Genomic DNA, 18,319 nt, shown 5'->3' with positions numbered 1-18,319 from the left:
AGAGAATTGCTCTAATTAATTTGTAGACAGGTGTATTGTCGGAGAACTTTTTGATATGTTTTGTGAGAATGACTGGATTATTGGAGAAAAAATGCATTAACGTGTGAATACTTACAGTATATTCTTATTATCAAAATTGAAGTTTGTTTGAATGAGAAATGCTTATCTTAAATTTGTTGCTATAAAGATACAAAAATGAATGTAGTGGGTATTACATTGAAATCCTAATAAGCTTAACCTTAGTATAATTGTAAAAAAAAATGTACTTGTACTAAACCATATGCATGCACCAAGGAAAGTTAAGATGTGCAAACTCCCAAAGTTGCACTCATAAAAGGGTGAAGAGAGTTAGTGTAGCAAAACTTCCAAAGTTCACTACCCACACATGTTAAGAAAAGAGTTGCTTTAATGGGCTTTTTATCTATAATGGGCTTGTGTCATGTGTTTTTCAAAATGTTAACTCGATAGAGAAAGCCTGCCTTTTGAGTTAGAAGAGCCTAGAGGTCATTTCGGGTTCGCATAAACATAATCATCTCTTGGGAGTTGCATTCAAGAGCAAAATAACAGAAAACATTAGCTATCCTAAAGCAATTCAGACCCATTTACGGCCCAACAATAAAAAGCCTTTGGTCAGCAGCTTCCACTCAAAATGCGATTGGCTTATCCTCCTCCGTTGAAAAATCACCTCACCGGTCGATCAAGAGAGACATCTCAAAGATCCCACGGCTGAGAACCATTTAATCATGTGGACTTCAACCCGAAGAGATAATGCGATAGCGCGTGTAACACAGTCGCCTACCAAACCAGAAATGAGAATTTTTTTGAAAAAATCGTATGGTCTCAGTAATCAGAGAGAAAAAAAAGAAAAAAAAAATGGCTGCGTCTCCTAAGATAGGCATCGGAATCACCTCTTCCATGTCCACTCACCGAGTCACCACCGCGTCAACCGCACTCTCTCCCCCGCCTCACCTCTTCTTCCTCACTACTACTACCACTGCGCGCCGCGACTCCTCGTTCATCCTCCGACAACCAACCCGAACTCGCTCCGGTTCCCTCCGCCTCAGAATCTCCGCCTCCGCTAATCCTCCGTCTTCCTCAGGTATCTTACGAGTTAATACTTTCTGCTTGTTTGTTGAGGTTGTTACAGTGTAATCGAGCTAGTTGTTTTGTTTGTTGCAGGCGAGACTATCGAGAACGTAGTGATTATAGGCTCCGGCCCCGCCGGTTACACGGCGGCGATATACGCGGCTCGCGCCAATTTGAAACCGGTGGTTTTCGAGGGGTATCAGATGGGAGGAGTTCCCGGGGGACAGCTGATGACGACCACCGAGGTTGAGAATTTTCCCGGGTTCCCCGACGGGATTACGGGTCCTGATTTGATGGAGAGGTGAGAAACTCGATTGTGAGCAACACATTTTGATTCACGGATCATTGAGTGTTGTTGATATGCGTTCTGACTCGGTATAGCACCACTAGTCAACAGTCACTCAACAGATTCATCTTTATTGGGCCTAACCCCGTGAGTCCATCATTGATAAAGAGTTTTAGGATGCTGCTGATACTTATATTCTTTTAATCCTAATTATGCTCTGAAATTGCTTCCACTATTTCGTGAACCACACTAATCTCTATCGTTTAATTATCGCGTTTTATTGATTGTTTCTCTTGTTAGTCTTCTCAGCATCCGATATAACATGAGGCATTTTGTTTTGGTTTGTGTTAAATGTGTAGAATGAGGAAGCAGGCTGAGAGATGGGGAGCGGAGTTGTATCCAGAGGATGTGGAGTCTCTTAGTGTCAAAACGGCTCCTTTTACTGTGCAAAGTAGTGAACGTAAGGTGATTATCTTTCTTTCTGTGGTATCCCACTCTTAATTGTCAGTTCGAAGTGGATTGGATTAGAGAGAATGTAGGTTTGATATGCTATATAAATGTGTGTTTAATCCACTTTGTGGAATTGTTGTTTGGTTTGTTACTTTGTTTCTTCTTCTTCTTCACCTAGAAACTAATTTTTAAAACCAGTTAAGGTAGAGACTTTTGTTGACAGTGTTGGAGGCTTGTTTATTTATTTTAAATTTATCTGTTTCCGTTAAACTCTTACGGAAAGCCTGTGGGGGTTCTTTAGTCTTTAAAACTGGCAACCACAATGATGAAAAAAAAAAGGTTCTTGGCTTGAGCTCTTTTCCGACGTGCCATGTAGGTCAAGTGCCATAGTATCATCTATGCCACTGGAGCTACAGCGAAGAGGCTGAGCCTACCCCGAGAGGAAGAATTCTGGAGCAGGGGAATTAGTGCTTGCGCGATATGTGATGGAGCTTCGCCACTGTTTAAAGGGCAAGTACTTGCCGTGGTTGGAGGAGGGGATACTGCGACCGAGGAAGCTTTGTACCTCACAAAATATGCACGTCATGTTCATTTGCTTGTTCGCAGAGACCAGTTGAGAGCATCCAAGGCTATGCAAGATAGGTGAGTTTTTGAAAAGTATTATATTAATTGATAGCTTCTGAGTCCACACTCTACTCTTCTTCTTTTACTTCTGAAGAAAAAAGGTCAAAATTCATGATAATAGATCAAATCTAGGAAACCCTTGTTGTCTATTAAGAAACCAAATTAGAATAGTCCGTGACAACATTGTATGGCTACCTGGGTTTATGATGAGTTTATTGTCTATTTTGGTGCATATATTGACTTAATTAACCTATTCCATGCAAATCCTTACACTTGGATGTCTCTGGGAAAGCCTTTGGCTATGAGTTCCATTTCAAGTAAATCGATAACAAACCAGTAATGTACGTGATCTCCTTTTGTTGGTTTTTGGAATTATATAAGACTAATGAGCACACTGTGAGTTGAGTCTTTTCAACACCGTGAGTGTTTTTTTAACAGGTTGGTTATGGCGAATGTTTCAGAGTGATCAACAATCCAAACATCACAGTGCATTACAACACGGAAACGGTGGACATATTGAGCAACACCAAGGGACAGATGTCTGGCATTCTACTCAGAAGAGTTGATACCGGAGAAGAAACAGAGCTGGAGGCAAAAGGGTTGTTTTATGGAATAGGGCATTCGCCAAATAGTCAGCTATTGGAAGGCCAAGTCGAGCTCGACAGCTCAGGGTACGTGCTGGTTCGCGAAGGGACATCGAATACATCAGTTGAAGGTGTATTTGCTGCAGGAGATGTGCAGGTTGTGCTTCGGAACTCTTAGCCATCTTTGGGTGTTGATATTAACTCTTTGAAGTCATAATGGTTTCTATAATGTTGTGTGATACTATCCCGTTTGTCACTTTAGGACCATGAATGGAGACAAGCTGTAACTGCTGCTGGATCAGGATGCATGGCTGCTTTGTCAGCCGAGAGATACCTCACAAGTAACAATCTTCTTGTTGAATTTCACCAGGTAAGAATTAATAGGTTCTCCTAAATATCTGCAATCTTATGCTCGCTCTTGTGAAGGCTTACGCTCTTTGGTCCTCATGTTCTGCTACATGATAGCCTCAAACTGAAGAGACCAAGAAAGAATTCACACAGCGGGATGTCCAAGAAAAGTTTGATATCACTCTTACAAAGCATCGGGGACAGGTAACTATCTCCTTATTCTTTTCTGTTAATCTATAAACGTTTAATTTAATAATCTATAAGGATTTTCTCTACCTCACATCTTTCGACTTGTGTTTTTTCCCCTACTCTCAGTATGCACTTAGAAAATTGTACCATGAGTCTCCAAGAGTTATATGTGTATTATACACTTCACCAACTTGTGGCCCATGTAGGACTCTGAAGCCTATCTTGAACAAGGTGATCCTTTGTGACTAAACATTGGAAGAGAGATCTTACTCGCTTACCGGACTGTTCTTCTAACCGTCTCTCCATTTTTTCATCTTAATGTTGTTTCAGGTGGTCGACGAGTATCACAACGATGTGCACTTTGTTGAAATAGACATCGAGGAAGATCAAGAAATTGCTGAAGCAGCCGGAATCATGGGAACGCCATGTGTGCAGTTCTTCAAGAACAAGGAAATGCTCAGGTTGGGCTGTGTTCTATCTTTCATTCATATGATTGTAATTGATTATGGTGATCAGTTTTGGCTAAAAGAGTACGAGTCTGTGCAGGACTGTATCGGGTGTGAAGATGAAGAAAGAGTACCGAGAATTCATCGAGGCCAATAAATGAGGACAGCAGATAGACTTTATTGTTTCTGGCACATGCCAAATCCTATCATATGATTCAGTTTTGTTCATTCAAACATACTTTGGAGTTACTGAAGCAACGCCATTGAATCTCAAAATTTAAACAAATAAAATCATCATCCATCTTAAGCTGCATGCATAATGTGTTACAGTTTGATTCTGATTTTACAAGGAAGGTTCATCAGTTTCAGGGACATCGTCAAGGATGAAAGGACCAAGTCTACCTGTCCTAAACAAAGTAAGAAACTTCTTGGAAACCATTAACCTTGCTTCTGATGATGCTCTGGTAGAAACCTTCAATGCCTTCTGTAACGCTTCAAACTGCTGTTCTATCAAACATTCCAAGTCATTCTCATCCTCAATGTCCCCATCGAATTCTGATAGAGTTGTGTACAGTGATCGTTGCACTTCTGAGATCACACCCTGTAGATGGTAGATGAGATGGAGCCTCAATCGATTAGGAAAATTTGAGGAGGAAAGGAGAGCTATAGAGATAATAAGGTTAAATATTATGCTAACCCCAACATAGTGCACAGCAGATGAATCTGGTTGTTTTGATCTCTGGTGTCGAAGATCCTTTAAGTTGTAGCTTGGTTTATCGATGGAGTCTGGATGAGAAGACCCTTCGTTGTTTCTTCCCTCGAATAAGTACTTCCAATGTAAAGGAGTCCCTCTAGTGTTTAAAATAGCCAGAAAGTACTGCGCAAGCCGTTCTTCACCCACTACTGAATCTTTCACGGACCCTTACAATGTTTTAAATAGGTAAGGTCTTAGGAAGATCACATGTTGTACGAAAATACTCTCCTAGAGTAGCTAAACACTAAGAACTGAGATTCGAAAGACCTAAACTCTTATCAAGTTTTGATGAACTAGATCTACATGCATACAACATCTAGCACCAAGAAGAAAGAAGTTAAAAGGAGATATAAAAGAATAGATAAGAACCTGAAAGTGCAAGCTTCAGGCCGGTTTCGATATCAGGGATACTTGGGACCAACACACCAGGGGAGTCTAGAACATATATGCTAGGTCGATGAGCAATCTGTTACAACAGAATTCACCCTGTCTTGTTTCAAAAACAAAACAAAACAAAACAAAAAAAAGTTCCACAAACAAATAGAGAGAGAACAAAAATAAGGTTTGACCTTGAAACCAGCAATATCTTGTGTTACACCAGGCAATGGACCAACAGTAGCTCTCTTTAATCTATCCTTCACTACACACATGATTCATATATCTAAGTAAGGCATTCACCAATTAACATTACACAATGAACATGATTTAGATATCAGTGAAATGAACAGATAATGGACATAATACTGCTGATAAGCCGAGGAGACACTAATTTTTATCTTACCAGGAAATCGAGTAGCAGCGATTTGATGGACAGAGTTAATGAGTGCAGATTTGCCAACATTGGGGACACCAACCACCATTACAAGTAACGTAGGCTCCCTAGCGATCACTTCCTTAAGCTTAAACTCAACGAGATCAAGAAGCTATAAGACAAAATTATTACAAACATAAAGGTCAAATTTTTTTTATGCGCAACAATACTAGCAATCAATCACTTCCTTTTAAGCTTAAAGCTATTATATGACACTACGCTAACATAAAGGTCACATTTTTGGACGCAACAATACTACTAAAAAATCCTTTTCAAACACTATGTGTGATGAAACTATTTTACTGATCAACATGCAAGTAAAGATGATCGATCATCTCTAACCTTCTTGACAGAGCTTCTGCTATGTGCATTAATGGCAACACAATCTTGCTTCTCGGATTCGAAATGACGAGTCCATTTCTACACACACAACCATCAAAATTTTCAGATACTAACAAAAAGAAGAAGAGAACAGTCTAAAGCACAAAAACCTCACATTGAGAACATTAGGGTTTGCTAAATCTTTCTTGTTGAGAGCTATGATACGCCTCTTCGCTGACAACTGTGGCTGCAAGTCTTCGTTCGCCGATGACAATGGAATCTACAATTAAGAGAGAGAGAGAGAAAAAAAAGTCAGCTTAATCCAATCCATGAATCGAATGAAAGAGACAGTGTTGAGTGTACGGACACGGGCATCGCGAACTTCGATGACGAGATCGGAGAGCTTGAGGCGGCTGCGGATGGCGCGAGTTGCGGCGGCCATGTGACCGGGAAACCAATTGATTGCTCCGGCTTCTTTAGCGAAGCTCATGTCTCCGATCAGCCCCTTTTTCACCACCTTCTTCAGTCCCATCACCATTTTCTCCGGCGACGACAGGTTCAGTGACGAGAGGGGGTTTTCTGAGGTTTTTCACCTACGAAAGCAACTGTGATGCTTTTATTTGTTTGGGCCGTGATATATCTTCGGTATTTCATATGGGCCTATCATGGGCTTTATTCGTTCATGAGCTAATTCTTTTCAGCTTATCTACTGAGTTATGTGTTTTTTTCTTTAGTACAATTAAGTTAAAGTATATGAGTTCACTCTTATTCTTCGTGAGTATTTTTTTCAAAAAACAAAATTAAGTAAAGTGTCTATTTGTTATATATACAGTCAAGTATACAAACTAAAATAATGTGTTTTCACCATTAAACTCATATTTTTTAATTATATTTATAAAGTATATACTTGAAAGCTAACTGGCTTCACTTGCAATTTAAGTGCACATTTAAGAATTAACTGAGCTGATGAGTGATGACCTCAAAACAGTATTATAATCAATGAGAACTAAGTCATTTGACACCCTACACACACATGACTATACCTACAAACTATGGTAGCTAAAAAATATATTACATAGTTCAGATACTGTTATTTTGGCAAAATTGACATTGGTGTAGTGGTTAGAATTATCTCTTTAAGTCAAAGAAGTTCACTTGTCGAACCTTAACCCCTTAATTTTTTTTATATACAATTTATTTTATATGGTTTAAATCTTTTTGGGTTTTAGGCGTCCAACAAGTCTAGGCTAGGGCTAGTTATACATATATATGAATAATGTGATATTATTATTTAATATGTGTAATTTAGTAATGATCAAATATCTGTACTACGTACAGCTTTGAAGATATCCATGTTGTTCAGCTTAGCAGTTAATATACATGTTTAATTGTAACTAACATAATTGTCATCATATTGCATCTTGGTTGGATGAGTACTTTCAAGAACACGCTGATTATTTGTATATCATAGTTGATGGAACGAAGATCAAATTTCTCTTACATCAATAATTATAGTTACGGCATTACGATTTGTTAAGTAGGTACCGTATTATTAAGGTGAAAGAAGCACTGCTTTTGTCGGTCCAAGATCCAACAAGATTTTTATTCTCGAGCTGTATACATATCTCATGCATAAAAATATCTCATGAAAAAATATCTCATGCATAGAAATATCTTTTACGTATATTTCCGTTTGACTCAGAACCTAATTAAGGATAATGTTTTTTTCTTATAATACTATAAGAAACTGTACACAAATACGTGGACGTGTATATTTATACGTGTATACAATATTATGTAACACCAATTATAGAGAGGATGTTGATCAATTATGTAAAGAAAAAGTATCGTTTTGTTCGGTAGCGTTTATGATTTCGAGATCTGCGTGTTTGGTTTATTCTAACCTATAATGGTATATAATAGTAAGCCCGACTACTTGACATATAAAATACAATGATATTTTTTGCTAAATTTTGGAAAATATATCAAAATACAATGAATTAATAGATGTTTGTTTTCATTTTTTGTTTTGCTAAATATGTAACTATCACTATAGGAATGGAAGTTGAATTTTTTTAAAAAAAATTAACTTAATATAATCAAAATTTTGCCAAGAAAAATAATATAGAACAAGGAAATAAATGAGATGGGAAGAAGTTTAATTAATTTGGCCAAAGAATCCTAACTCCTTAAGTTGCCAAAATATGAACCGTATCAGAAAGTGTATACAATATCAAAAATATTATTAGATAATATAGAATACGGAGTGATGATTGATCTATGTGACCAAAGGCATGTTACCACTAATTAAGATTTATTCAACGATCAGCTATCCATGTATCTGGTTGGACTTGACTCTTGAGGCACCGTATGAGACTATCTTTATTTTATCATTTTAAAATGGAAGTTAGATCAGTTTAAGAATAATTACATTCATTAAACCCAAACGAGTTTTAGGCTTAAAGATTATTAACTTTTTAGTCGAATATCATGATTTACCCTCCTTGTTTGAGCTACGCGAGTCTAAATTGATTTCACTTTTTATGCAGGATCCATTTATAACCATTAGATATATATATGTTACAGTACTCTTTTATACTTAATATAAAAAAAAACAGAAAGGCTTACATCAGTTTATTTTGATTATTAACACTGGTTGATCATGAACAATGTATACATATGCCGTGGCAGGAGAACTCAGACTTGCCAACCAAAATAGGGCATTGCTCCACAAATTTTATATAATAATGCATACCTTTCATGTCAAATATAGACCGCATAGCAGTATATTCATCCTACACGATATAAGATAGAAATGAAAAGGTATCTATATGAATAGTTTTCATAAAAATTAATTACTCCCTCTGTTTTTTTAAGATGTATGTACTAGGAATTTTTTTTGTTTCAAAAAGATGTATTTTTCATATTTTCAATGTAATTTTTGTCAACTAATTATGAATAATTGTCAATCTCAAAAACATTAATTGCATTTCTTGAAATTTTATTGGTTTAGAAATATAGGAAATATAAAATAACAAAAAACTATGCACTAATAAGTAAATTTTAATATGTTTTATTAAAAAGTGTGAAAATCTCAAAACATGTATTATTTAAAAACAGAAGGAGTACTAATTAGGCTAAACCGGTAGCAACTTTCTTTCCGTGATATATTATTTTGTATATAAATGTTTAAATTTTTTGTTCCAGGAATTAAATTACGATCGAAGCGCATAATCATCTCTAGAAAGTCAGAACGACTTGCTTGATGGTGGCAAGAACGCACAAGGTAGATCATGCGCAATCGTTAGAAAGTCAGAACGACTTGCTTGATGATGGCAAGATGCCAAGATCTTTCGAATCAGTCAGTTGCGATGAGTCTTTATTATATTAATTTATATGCATACATATATGGAAATTGAAGAGGATGGTTTGAAATTGAACTGCATACTATTATTCAAGAAAGTTAGCAAATGCATTTTTTTGTAAGGACACTGAAGTTGTTTAGTTAACACATGCATATCTAGATGATGTTGAAGTTTTTGTAAGGAATCATGGCCAAAAAAAATTGTAAGGAAAAGCATCACTGTATCATCTACTTTTCTGTCTCTATATGATCTGTTTCATCTAATCCTAGCTACGACGCGTATGTGTTGGACCATATGTACTTGTAAATCTGTTAATAACTTAAATGTACTTTATTTTCATTTAGTATATTATATGTTAGGGTACGCATGCAGAGTTCTATATAACATTATAATGTGGTCCTGAATTAAATGAATGGATTCCTCCTAAAAGGTGATTTTGGGTTTGAGGCTGTTGTTGAGTTCTTTTCCACACTCAAGCCAAACTCACCAAACTTTTTTTCCATAATCCACCCCTCTATTTTCCATTCCTTATATTTGTCCCCATATTTGAAAAACTGATCTCAAGCCAGGTTCACGTAGTTATGATTTTCACTCCATATTCATATTTTCACTTAGATCATGCACATATATCCATATTCATATTTGATCTGATATCTTATTTCAATTGTATACATGTGTACATGAACAAAGAGAAAACTTCACTATATATGTATAGTTTTATTTTATTTATACCTACAGTGTAACTCATTAACCTTATGATACCGCGTGAGCTATATATCTTGAATTACAATATGAAATGTGTTTGGTTACAAATTGAGTGTTGCTCATTACAACTTAAAAGCAAGCCCACTTTCTGTATTAAATCATTGTTTAGTTTTAGACTAAGTTGCTCGCAGCGTTACGTTACACGTAAAAGCGAATTCACCTTCTTGCTCAAATAAAAGTATAGTTTATAATAAAGACAACAAGAATCTTAATTTTGGCATGAATCATGTCGGACCATGTGGGGGTCTTCATGCCTTGCATATAAAGCAACAAATACTAATGATCACATCTTTCATTCCTCCAATTTAACAAAAAAAGAAGAAGCAAAATACAGAAAAATTGCTGTAAAACAACAACAAAAACAGTATCACATCTGATAAGCAAGAGACCAATAGAAAAAAAAACTAGCATACCTCCTAGGCTCTCACTATCGTTTACATATATTTCATGACACAGCATTGCAATCATTCACTATATAATAACACGTTATTTAAGACATTTTCAAATATTTTTAAAAGTCAAATAATAATTCTTCATATTCTAAGAAGAAAAATACTGAGTTCAGGACCTCCGTTTTTGTCAGGGTTCATCATGTAAAACGCCTCCGAGTCACGACTCCCCACGACTCGTTCAAACCTACCTCTCATATACAACAACTCTCCGAGCTCCTTTCCACCACCTGACACGTCATCAATACTCTTGGCCGTCGGAATAACTCCAGCTCCAACCGTAACACTCGACACCGTATTCAGCACGCGCCAGTCCGAGTCATTACACGCTCCCCCACGCGACACCGCGTAGCCGCACTTCCTCCCGTTGCAATACATGGTCCACTTGGGCTCGTGGAAAAGCTTTGTCCCCGAACGGTGACGTTTCTCGCACTCCAACGCGATCCTCACGAGCCCTGACGACATCTCCTTGACGAGAGCTGCCGTTGACATGGCTAGGTCTAAGAGCAACACCGGGTCGGTTCTCGGACCGTACTGGACCGAAAACGTGACGTGGCCTCTTCTGTGTCCGTACAGAGTCCCCGTGACTCTTCTCCCGAGGGAAGAGGATCTACCGGTGACGAGTGAGATCAGCTGGTTAGAAGAAGATGGCGGAGAAGGAAGAGAGATGAAGTTGCAAACGGGTAGGTTAACGAGGTTGATGATGGAACGTAAGATGGAAGAAAGCTTCAAGTTGACTTTCACGACAATTTTAGAGGAAGAAGAAGTCGTGGAGGAGGAGGAGGAGGTGGAGCATCTATGACAAGGTACGAGGAAGAGGTCATGCTCAGGGATGGTTGGTATCAAGGAGGAAGAGGAAGGAGAACGGGAGTGGAAGCTACGCGCCGGAGAGGTCGTCTCTGGATTGATCTTTCTTGTGTTGCAGCTGAAGCTTCTTTGAAGAGCCAGTTCTTGGTATTGCAACATTCTTTATGATATGTCTCGATATTGAACTTAGGAGAGATGTTGATTTGTATAAAGAGAAGAGATGTTTATAAATATTTGAGGACGGAGAAAGGAAGAAAGCGGCCGACTAAAGTGATTATGAGTGTTCGAAGAGGTGTGGCCGTTTTGTATGTGTATTTATACACATTTTACATGATTTTTTTTTTTATAAATGAAGCATATGTGTGTCATTATGTTATTTATTACCCATCATTTGGAAGGCCACCAATAAAATTATATATTTTTTTTTTATATTGGGTTTGAAGTTATCAGAAAACACTATTAATATATTATTTGTTTCTATCAATTCGCATCGATACTCGTATGTGACTGAATTATTTTGTGTGCATAACTTATCTTTTATTGATTTAAGTATACACACTTGAAAGTTAAAATAACGAAGGTGTGCATATACGGGTATATACTTTTCCCTTTACGTATATGATTGATTCAACTACGACTTTGTAGTTTGCTACTTTGCTTTATAATAATAATATTGGTTTCTACAAAATTTACATGCATAGATTTTATTTCACTATCAATCAAAGTCTTACCTCCAACCGTTAATCCTAACCGTTCATTAGGGTGGATCCATGATGAATCGGGCTTACAAGAGTTTTAAATTCGCATTTTATTGTGGAAGTTTGTCTTTAAGTTGACACTATCTTTTGTTTCCTCTGAATTTTAATATATTGACATTCATATCAGATACTGACAAGGGACGACAACGCAACTGGAGTCGTTGAACATTTGCTCGGTTTTAAACGGATCCCTTCTCATATTGTCCCGGTCTTATGCAGTGACGTGACTTCTATATCAAGGAGAACGGGTTTTGCCTAAACAAATATAGTGGAATAACTTTTTGGAAATGCATCATTTGTACATGTATAATATGGTAACTATAACACCACAAAGACAACATGTGTGGATGTCAAAAAAAAGAAGAAGACAACATGTGTCAAAAGCTTGTGCAAAAAAAGTTGCCGTCCATGGAGATTACGGTTGTTTTCCTGATTAAATGTAAACATATATGCTAATGACAAGCTGCCATAATAATTAAAAAGATATATTAATAAGAATTTTGAAAATCCCTTTATTATGTTAAAGCTTCATTAGAACAATGTTTGGATCTCTCGCCTTTAAGGCTTTAAAAGATGCACATATCTATGGGCAAATAACTTTCTACTCATTCAAAAAAAAGGTAAACATATACAGCTAATCAATGAATAACTCGCGAACATAATTAGTTTATCTGTACTAAAATGTGGATGAAAATTAAATTAAGAAGGATAGGAGAGCCTTGGGCACATGTAGAGAAAAAAAAAGAGCAGGATATATTCGCATGTTTATTTGTTTATATAATCATATTATATGTATACAAGTGTAAGGCTTTTTTTTTTGTCAATAAAGAACTTTCATTAAACCCAAATATGTTTTTTAGTCCAAACGTAGACCCATTACAGAAGAGAAAGACGAGAGAGTGCGCTTTGCCAAAGCGTCTGCCTCAGAATTTTGAGATCGGGGAATGAAAGCAAAAGAGATAGATAGGAACAGAGATGAGAGATGGTTGATGCACGTAACCTTGCGTTCATTATAAAAATCAATTAACAAAATTATCAACATAACCATCCTAAGCTAAAAGTAAAATAGTTGAATCCTGTTATATAAAAAACAGAGCATTGTAAAGGGGGATTAATATGATCTTTGGGCGGTTCCAAACACAAGATATTGTTCTTTGTTCTCGTGATGTAATATTTTGGTGACCTAATTATACAACCCGCTAATCATCGGACACATGTTTCTTTCCATTGTTTGACTGATTTTGACACCATTTTTAATTATACTTCAATTGTAAGCACTTAAACCTATTTCATTCACGACAGAATTATAAATGTTCATGTCAACATTAAATATAATGTTATCATTTCTCTTTTCTAAAATCAATGTGGTGATAACATACAGTAAATCACTTCTCAAATAATATTTATGAGATATCTAGGAGATTCACATTTTGGAGTTTTTTCAACCTTACTTTATACCTACATTTATCATCTTTTATAAGTTTTTACTTTTTAGTATGAAAAGAAAAGAAATCTTTTATATAGGGGTCTACATTCTCTGACTATATCCCTCGCTGACCCAAAGAAGCCTTTGATCTCTACAATCATTCAGAGCCGGCCCTAGTTATAAGGCCTAACCTACAAAATTTCGTGGCCCATGTATCAGCTTTGTTTTTTCTTTCCTTGACAAATTTGACTAAAAGTAGCAGGAGAATCATAGCACAACAAGGTATTAGGTTGCTAATTAATACTAGATTTTTGAACCGCGCTACGCGCGGTTTGTATTTTGGTAATTATATTTTATATTAATTAAACATTAAGTTTTTTTACTTTTTTATTTTCTCTTTACCCAACAAAATTTACTCTGTTTGACAATAATCATGTTTTAAAGAAAAAAAAATAAGTTTAAAATTTATTATATTTTTTATTAGGTAACAATGATAATTTGTAAACTTTGAAAAGACATAATTTAACTTACTATTGACTGAATAAAAAATGATTTATTTATAATTGAGGCTATGTAAATGGAATAAATGTTGAATGCATGATCTAAAACCTTTTTTGAACATTTTGACATAAAACCTTTGGCATCAACATCTTTGTTATGTGAGAATTGTATGTTCATATTTATGATTAAATATTTTATTTTCTTTAACATGAATTTATAAAAAAAAATTATTGTAATGTATCCGTTATTTTTTATCATATATTTTTTATTGTCTTATTATTTTATAGATTTTTGAATTATGTGTGTGTATTTAACATGTTCATCAGATAAAATTTAAGTTATGTTCATCAGATAAAATTTTGTTGTTATTTAAATAATAATATATTAAAATAAATTAACTTTAGTATTGATTTTTAATTTATATTTAACTTATTGAGTTTGGGTATAGTTAGTAATGGTCATCTATCCATTTTTTTGGTAAGAAGAATAACTTTGAGACATCATAATAACAATAAGATATGAAATACATGATATTAAATGTACTAAAAATGTGTAATTATGTTACCATGTTTTTAGTTCATCTTTCGTATCTATTTTTTATAAAAACTAATTTGTAAATTAAAATTAAAGAAATTATTTTGATTAGGATTTACAGGAAGCTACTCTTCTAAAATGAGTATCCTATAGCTAATATCATTCAATGAAAATATTAGTTTAGTTACTACTCCGTCCGTTTTACTTTTAAGTGTCATTTTAAAATTGTATACATAGGGAAAAAAATAATTTTGTATATTTTTTCAAAAAACATCTTAGAATAATAATTTACAGAGTCAGTTGGAGTCTGTAAAAGTCGATGACAGAAAAAACATCTTAGAATAATAATTAGTGATAACAAAAATATAATTAATACTTTTGATCCACATGTTCTAAAAGAAAAGTAATTAATAACAACTATTTTAAAATGATATTGATTATTATTTACATGGTGTGAAACCATGATTATATAATTTTTTACAAAGTTACCTACGATTTATATTTCTTATTCTCTTCCAGGATGATAAAACCCAGCCAATAATGATATTGGTTAACTTTTATAACATGACTTTTCACATTAGATTTATTTTCTATTAATAATTTACTATATTTATTAATAGATACAAATATTTTTAAAATCTTAGATATTCTTGTATTTTAAAAAAAAAATTATGTATATCAAATGTTATAAGTATTATTTCTGTAAGTGTCGATTTTAAAACAATTAGTCATCAAATTTGTCCCTCTTAAATATAAAATTTTAATACTAATATATTTGTAGGTTCGGAATGAACTTCTGAAAAAAAAATTTGGGTTACTTGAACACACATTTTTGGGCGAGAGCTTTGTTAGTCAATTTGACAATGTTATTTGTTTGTTAGCTTACTAACACGTTCTAACACGTTCGAAGGATTTTGTGAGCGACGTGGAGTAATTGAAAAGTTTTTAATTACATGTTAAATTTTGTGCTTGATTGTAGTATATCTAAAAGTATTATGTTCGTGATTAAGAGTACGTCTCTAACAATATTTTTATTCAAAACTTTCCTTAAATAAATGGTAAAATCACATTGTTTTCCTAATCTAACATGTTTTAGCTTCTCGAGTTTTTTTTTTGTTTGGTCTTAATATTAAAAAGGTATTAACATATTTTACAAAATAACTTTTTATGGTCATGGTGATAGCTGAGATCAAAGGAAAGTATTGGTCTTTGACTGACACCTTGAGATCGTGTTTATACATGATAAGAACAACTGGATGCTTGTCTGATAAAGCTTGGGGACACTTTGATTCTCATTCCTTCATTTCCCTCCACTTCACCTTCCCAGCATAAATCTTCATAGCCACGTGAGAGACTCTGAACTTGAAAGTATTGCACTCTCCCATAATGAAAGGTTTATCAAAACATCCCCTCTTTCTCATAGCCAGTGTACTCGCTCTTCTCAAACGCCACACATTGTTTCAACACCAGTGAACATCTGTCAGCGATCTCTTCGAGCGTCCAATGATAAAAAGGTGATTTTTCCTTGTGAGAGACATGAATTCTTCCATCACCTCTTACTAAATGGGTTGCACCATTAAGAAATCTAAACACCAGGTCAATATGCTTCCTACAACAAACACACAAAGAACATGTAATAAAATAATAGGCCCTAAACTTGCAGTAGCAGGCAGTGTTTAAAATCATATGCAAGACCACACAACAGTACAGCACCAGTCTCTGTAAGACCTGAATCAGTCTCTTTGTCTTGGAAGCCGGCGTGGGAGAAGTTGAAAGATGACTCGGTCGAATCTTCTGCAGTTAGGGATGAGGATGTAATGTAAAGCAATTTGGCTGCATCAACTCCATGTAAGAGGGGAATCTCCACGTCTCTTAAAAGTTCCACGATTGAAAAGAAAATATAAGAATGATTTGGATGAAGCGGTGTGATTTGCGGAGTTCGTCATCTTTATTTATAGGATATATTATATATATTCCGCCCGTCGCTACTAAAACTGCAACACAAAAAAACATAATTCAAATCAGCCTCAATCAAACAATGAAGAAAATTATACTGAGAATATACACAAACAAAGAAAGCAAAGTAAGAAACAGCATTGTAAAATACAACAAATCTCTAAAAACAGCTACATAAACCGTAACAACAAATCAACTAAATCAACAATTCAGAAAGAAACGGAGAGATCGTGACAAAGAAAAAGAATGAAACAGAGGGAGAGAGAGATTAATCTAGGCATATGTCAATCACATAAAATAAAATGTCAAACTTAACTTACATTAGCTTTAGTGGCATCTGAAGTAAAGTTTGTGGTGAGGAGGCCATTCAGTTTGGGTATAATATCAACTCCGCCACGGGATTGTCTTTGAGAAGACCGTTGCTAATACTTCTTCCTGAAAAAGCCAATTAACAAAAGCTTTGATACAAAAAGACATAATGAAGATGTGAGGATATGGTTCATAGATAAGCTTTATACCTTCATTGCTTCAGATCTTGAAGTTGCGTCAACAGCAAGAACAGCTATTCGAGCTCTCGCACAGTCTGTCTACCAGTTCATATGGCAGCGATTCTCCTCTATGCTGCTGTGTGAACCTGAAGAAAGCTAAGAAGAGTAACCCCAAAATCCAATCTTCAAGTTTGATGCTTTAAACAAAAGCGAAAATATGTTTCCATATACCTTATGACTGAGACGTCGCTGCAAGGGTTAACGCTCCCTCACTGAAAAGTGTAATTAGAAGAAACTTAATGCCATAGAATGCTACGTAATCAGATTAATAGAGATAAGAGAAGGAAGATACTCCATTGAACGCTTACTCCAAACAATCCTTAGGCCTAAAGACGCTTAATGATCCTTCCACGACGCATCCACCGACAACTTTTCCGATGTATCCAGTGAGATGGTTATTGTCCTGGCGAAGATGTTGATGGCAGAGTAAGACTCGAGCAGTGAATCCACAGACAATGGACAGGGAAGACAAAAGGACCTACTTCTTCGCCGGAGAGAGAAGAGATGATTGCGGCGTAAGCTTTGTAGGAAAAATCATAAAGAAGAAATTGATGGATCGAGATGTAGTGGAGTATTGCTTGTGGAGAAGTGGATCGATAGAACTGAATCGCTGTGGTATCAAACGGTGAAAACGAAGAGGCAGAGGTGTAGATCCTCGAGCGTAAGGGAAAATCGATTGACAAAGCCCAAGCGTAAAGCAGACGAAGCCCAGACACAAATCAATAGACTTAAGTCCATCTGACGTGTTTTAATGAAATGTTCTGATTGGCCAATTTTTTATGTCGACGTGGACACTCTATCTATGAAGCTTATTTACCTTTTAATATAGTATTGATTTATCCTAATTGCATACTACATGACATGGTTTGAACCCATTAATTATTAGTGTGGAATTCACCACTGTTTTAATTGGTCTTGAATACGCAGTCAAACAGTTGCATCCTTTAAACAATGTATGGTGAAACATTATCTCCTTATTCCATTTCCCAGCAATCATGATACTCTACGATCACAAACACAAACTTTTTTGTTGTTGAAATGTTCTGAAGTTATAAAGAAAGGGATAATCATATCCTATAGCTAAAGCTCAGGGTATAGCTAGCGTTCTCGTGTATCTACCTGTGGAGAGAAGAACACTGTAGGAACATCTAAAGATTTGGCTACAGGGGAGGTTGACATCCACATGAACTACTTAAAACGGATAGTGAAAAACTAACAGAATTGTTTACAACAACAAAAAAAGTAACAGAAACAGGTCTGACTTTATATCCTCATATAGTCTATTACAATGCAATGACCTTAGCTTCCAAT

General features: G+C 35.4%; 3 protein-coding genes across 3 annotated transcripts; 1 reads left to right on the top strand and 2 right to left on the bottom strand.

Annotated features, from left to right (window-relative positions):
• The first annotated feature begins 831 nt into the window (after positions 1 to 831).
• Positions 832 to 4,324, top strand: LOC108813326 (NADPH-dependent thioredoxin reductase 3). Its single transcript, XM_018585856.2, has 10 exons — positions 832 to 1,099; positions 1,180 to 1,387; positions 1,732 to 1,837; positions 2,199 to 2,464; positions 2,908 to 3,187; positions 3,293 to 3,400; positions 3,496 to 3,582; positions 3,694 to 3,798; positions 3,898 to 4,028; positions 4,114 to 4,324. Exons 1-10 carry the CDS (start codon positions 835 to 837, stop codon positions 4,172 to 4,174), a joined length of 1,617 nt encoding a protein of 538 aa, XP_018441358.2. The 5' UTR covers positions 832 to 834; the 3' UTR covers positions 4,175 to 4,324.
• On the bottom strand, positions 4,282 to 6,511 carry LOC108813327 (short integuments 2, mitochondrial). Its single transcript, XM_018585857.2, has 8 exons — positions 6,267 to 6,511; positions 6,075 to 6,179; positions 5,921 to 5,998; positions 5,549 to 5,690; positions 5,337 to 5,407; positions 5,137 to 5,233; positions 4,711 to 4,934; positions 4,282 to 4,614 (listed from the first exon to the last, which is right to left on the bottom strand). Exons 1-8 carry the CDS (start codon positions 6,435 to 6,437, stop codon positions 4,357 to 4,359), a joined length of 1,146 nt encoding a protein of 381 aa, XP_018441359.2. The 5' UTR covers positions 6,438 to 6,511; the 3' UTR covers positions 4,282 to 4,356.
• Positions 6,512 to 10,301: 3,790 nt separating this feature from the next.
• On the bottom strand, positions 10,302 to 11,714 carry LOC108810301 (protein MIZU-KUSSEI 1-like). Its single transcript, XM_018582417.2, has one exon. It carries the CDS (start codon positions 11,442 to 11,444, stop codon positions 10,563 to 10,565), a length of 882 nt encoding a protein of 293 aa, XP_018437919.2. The 5' UTR covers positions 11,445 to 11,714; the 3' UTR covers positions 10,302 to 10,562.
• Between the last annotated feature and the right edge of the window lie 6,605 nt (positions 11,715 to 18,319).

This window comes from Raphanus sativus, chromosome 6, assembly GCF_000801105.2.
Source record: "Raphanus sativus cultivar WK10039 chromosome 6, ASM80110v3, whole genome shotgun sequence".
In the NCBI taxonomy this organism is placed as follows: domain Eukaryota; kingdom Viridiplantae; phylum Streptophyta; class Magnoliopsida; order Brassicales; family Brassicaceae; genus Raphanus; species Raphanus sativus.
This window is presented reverse-complemented; position numbering and strand designations above follow the sequence as displayed.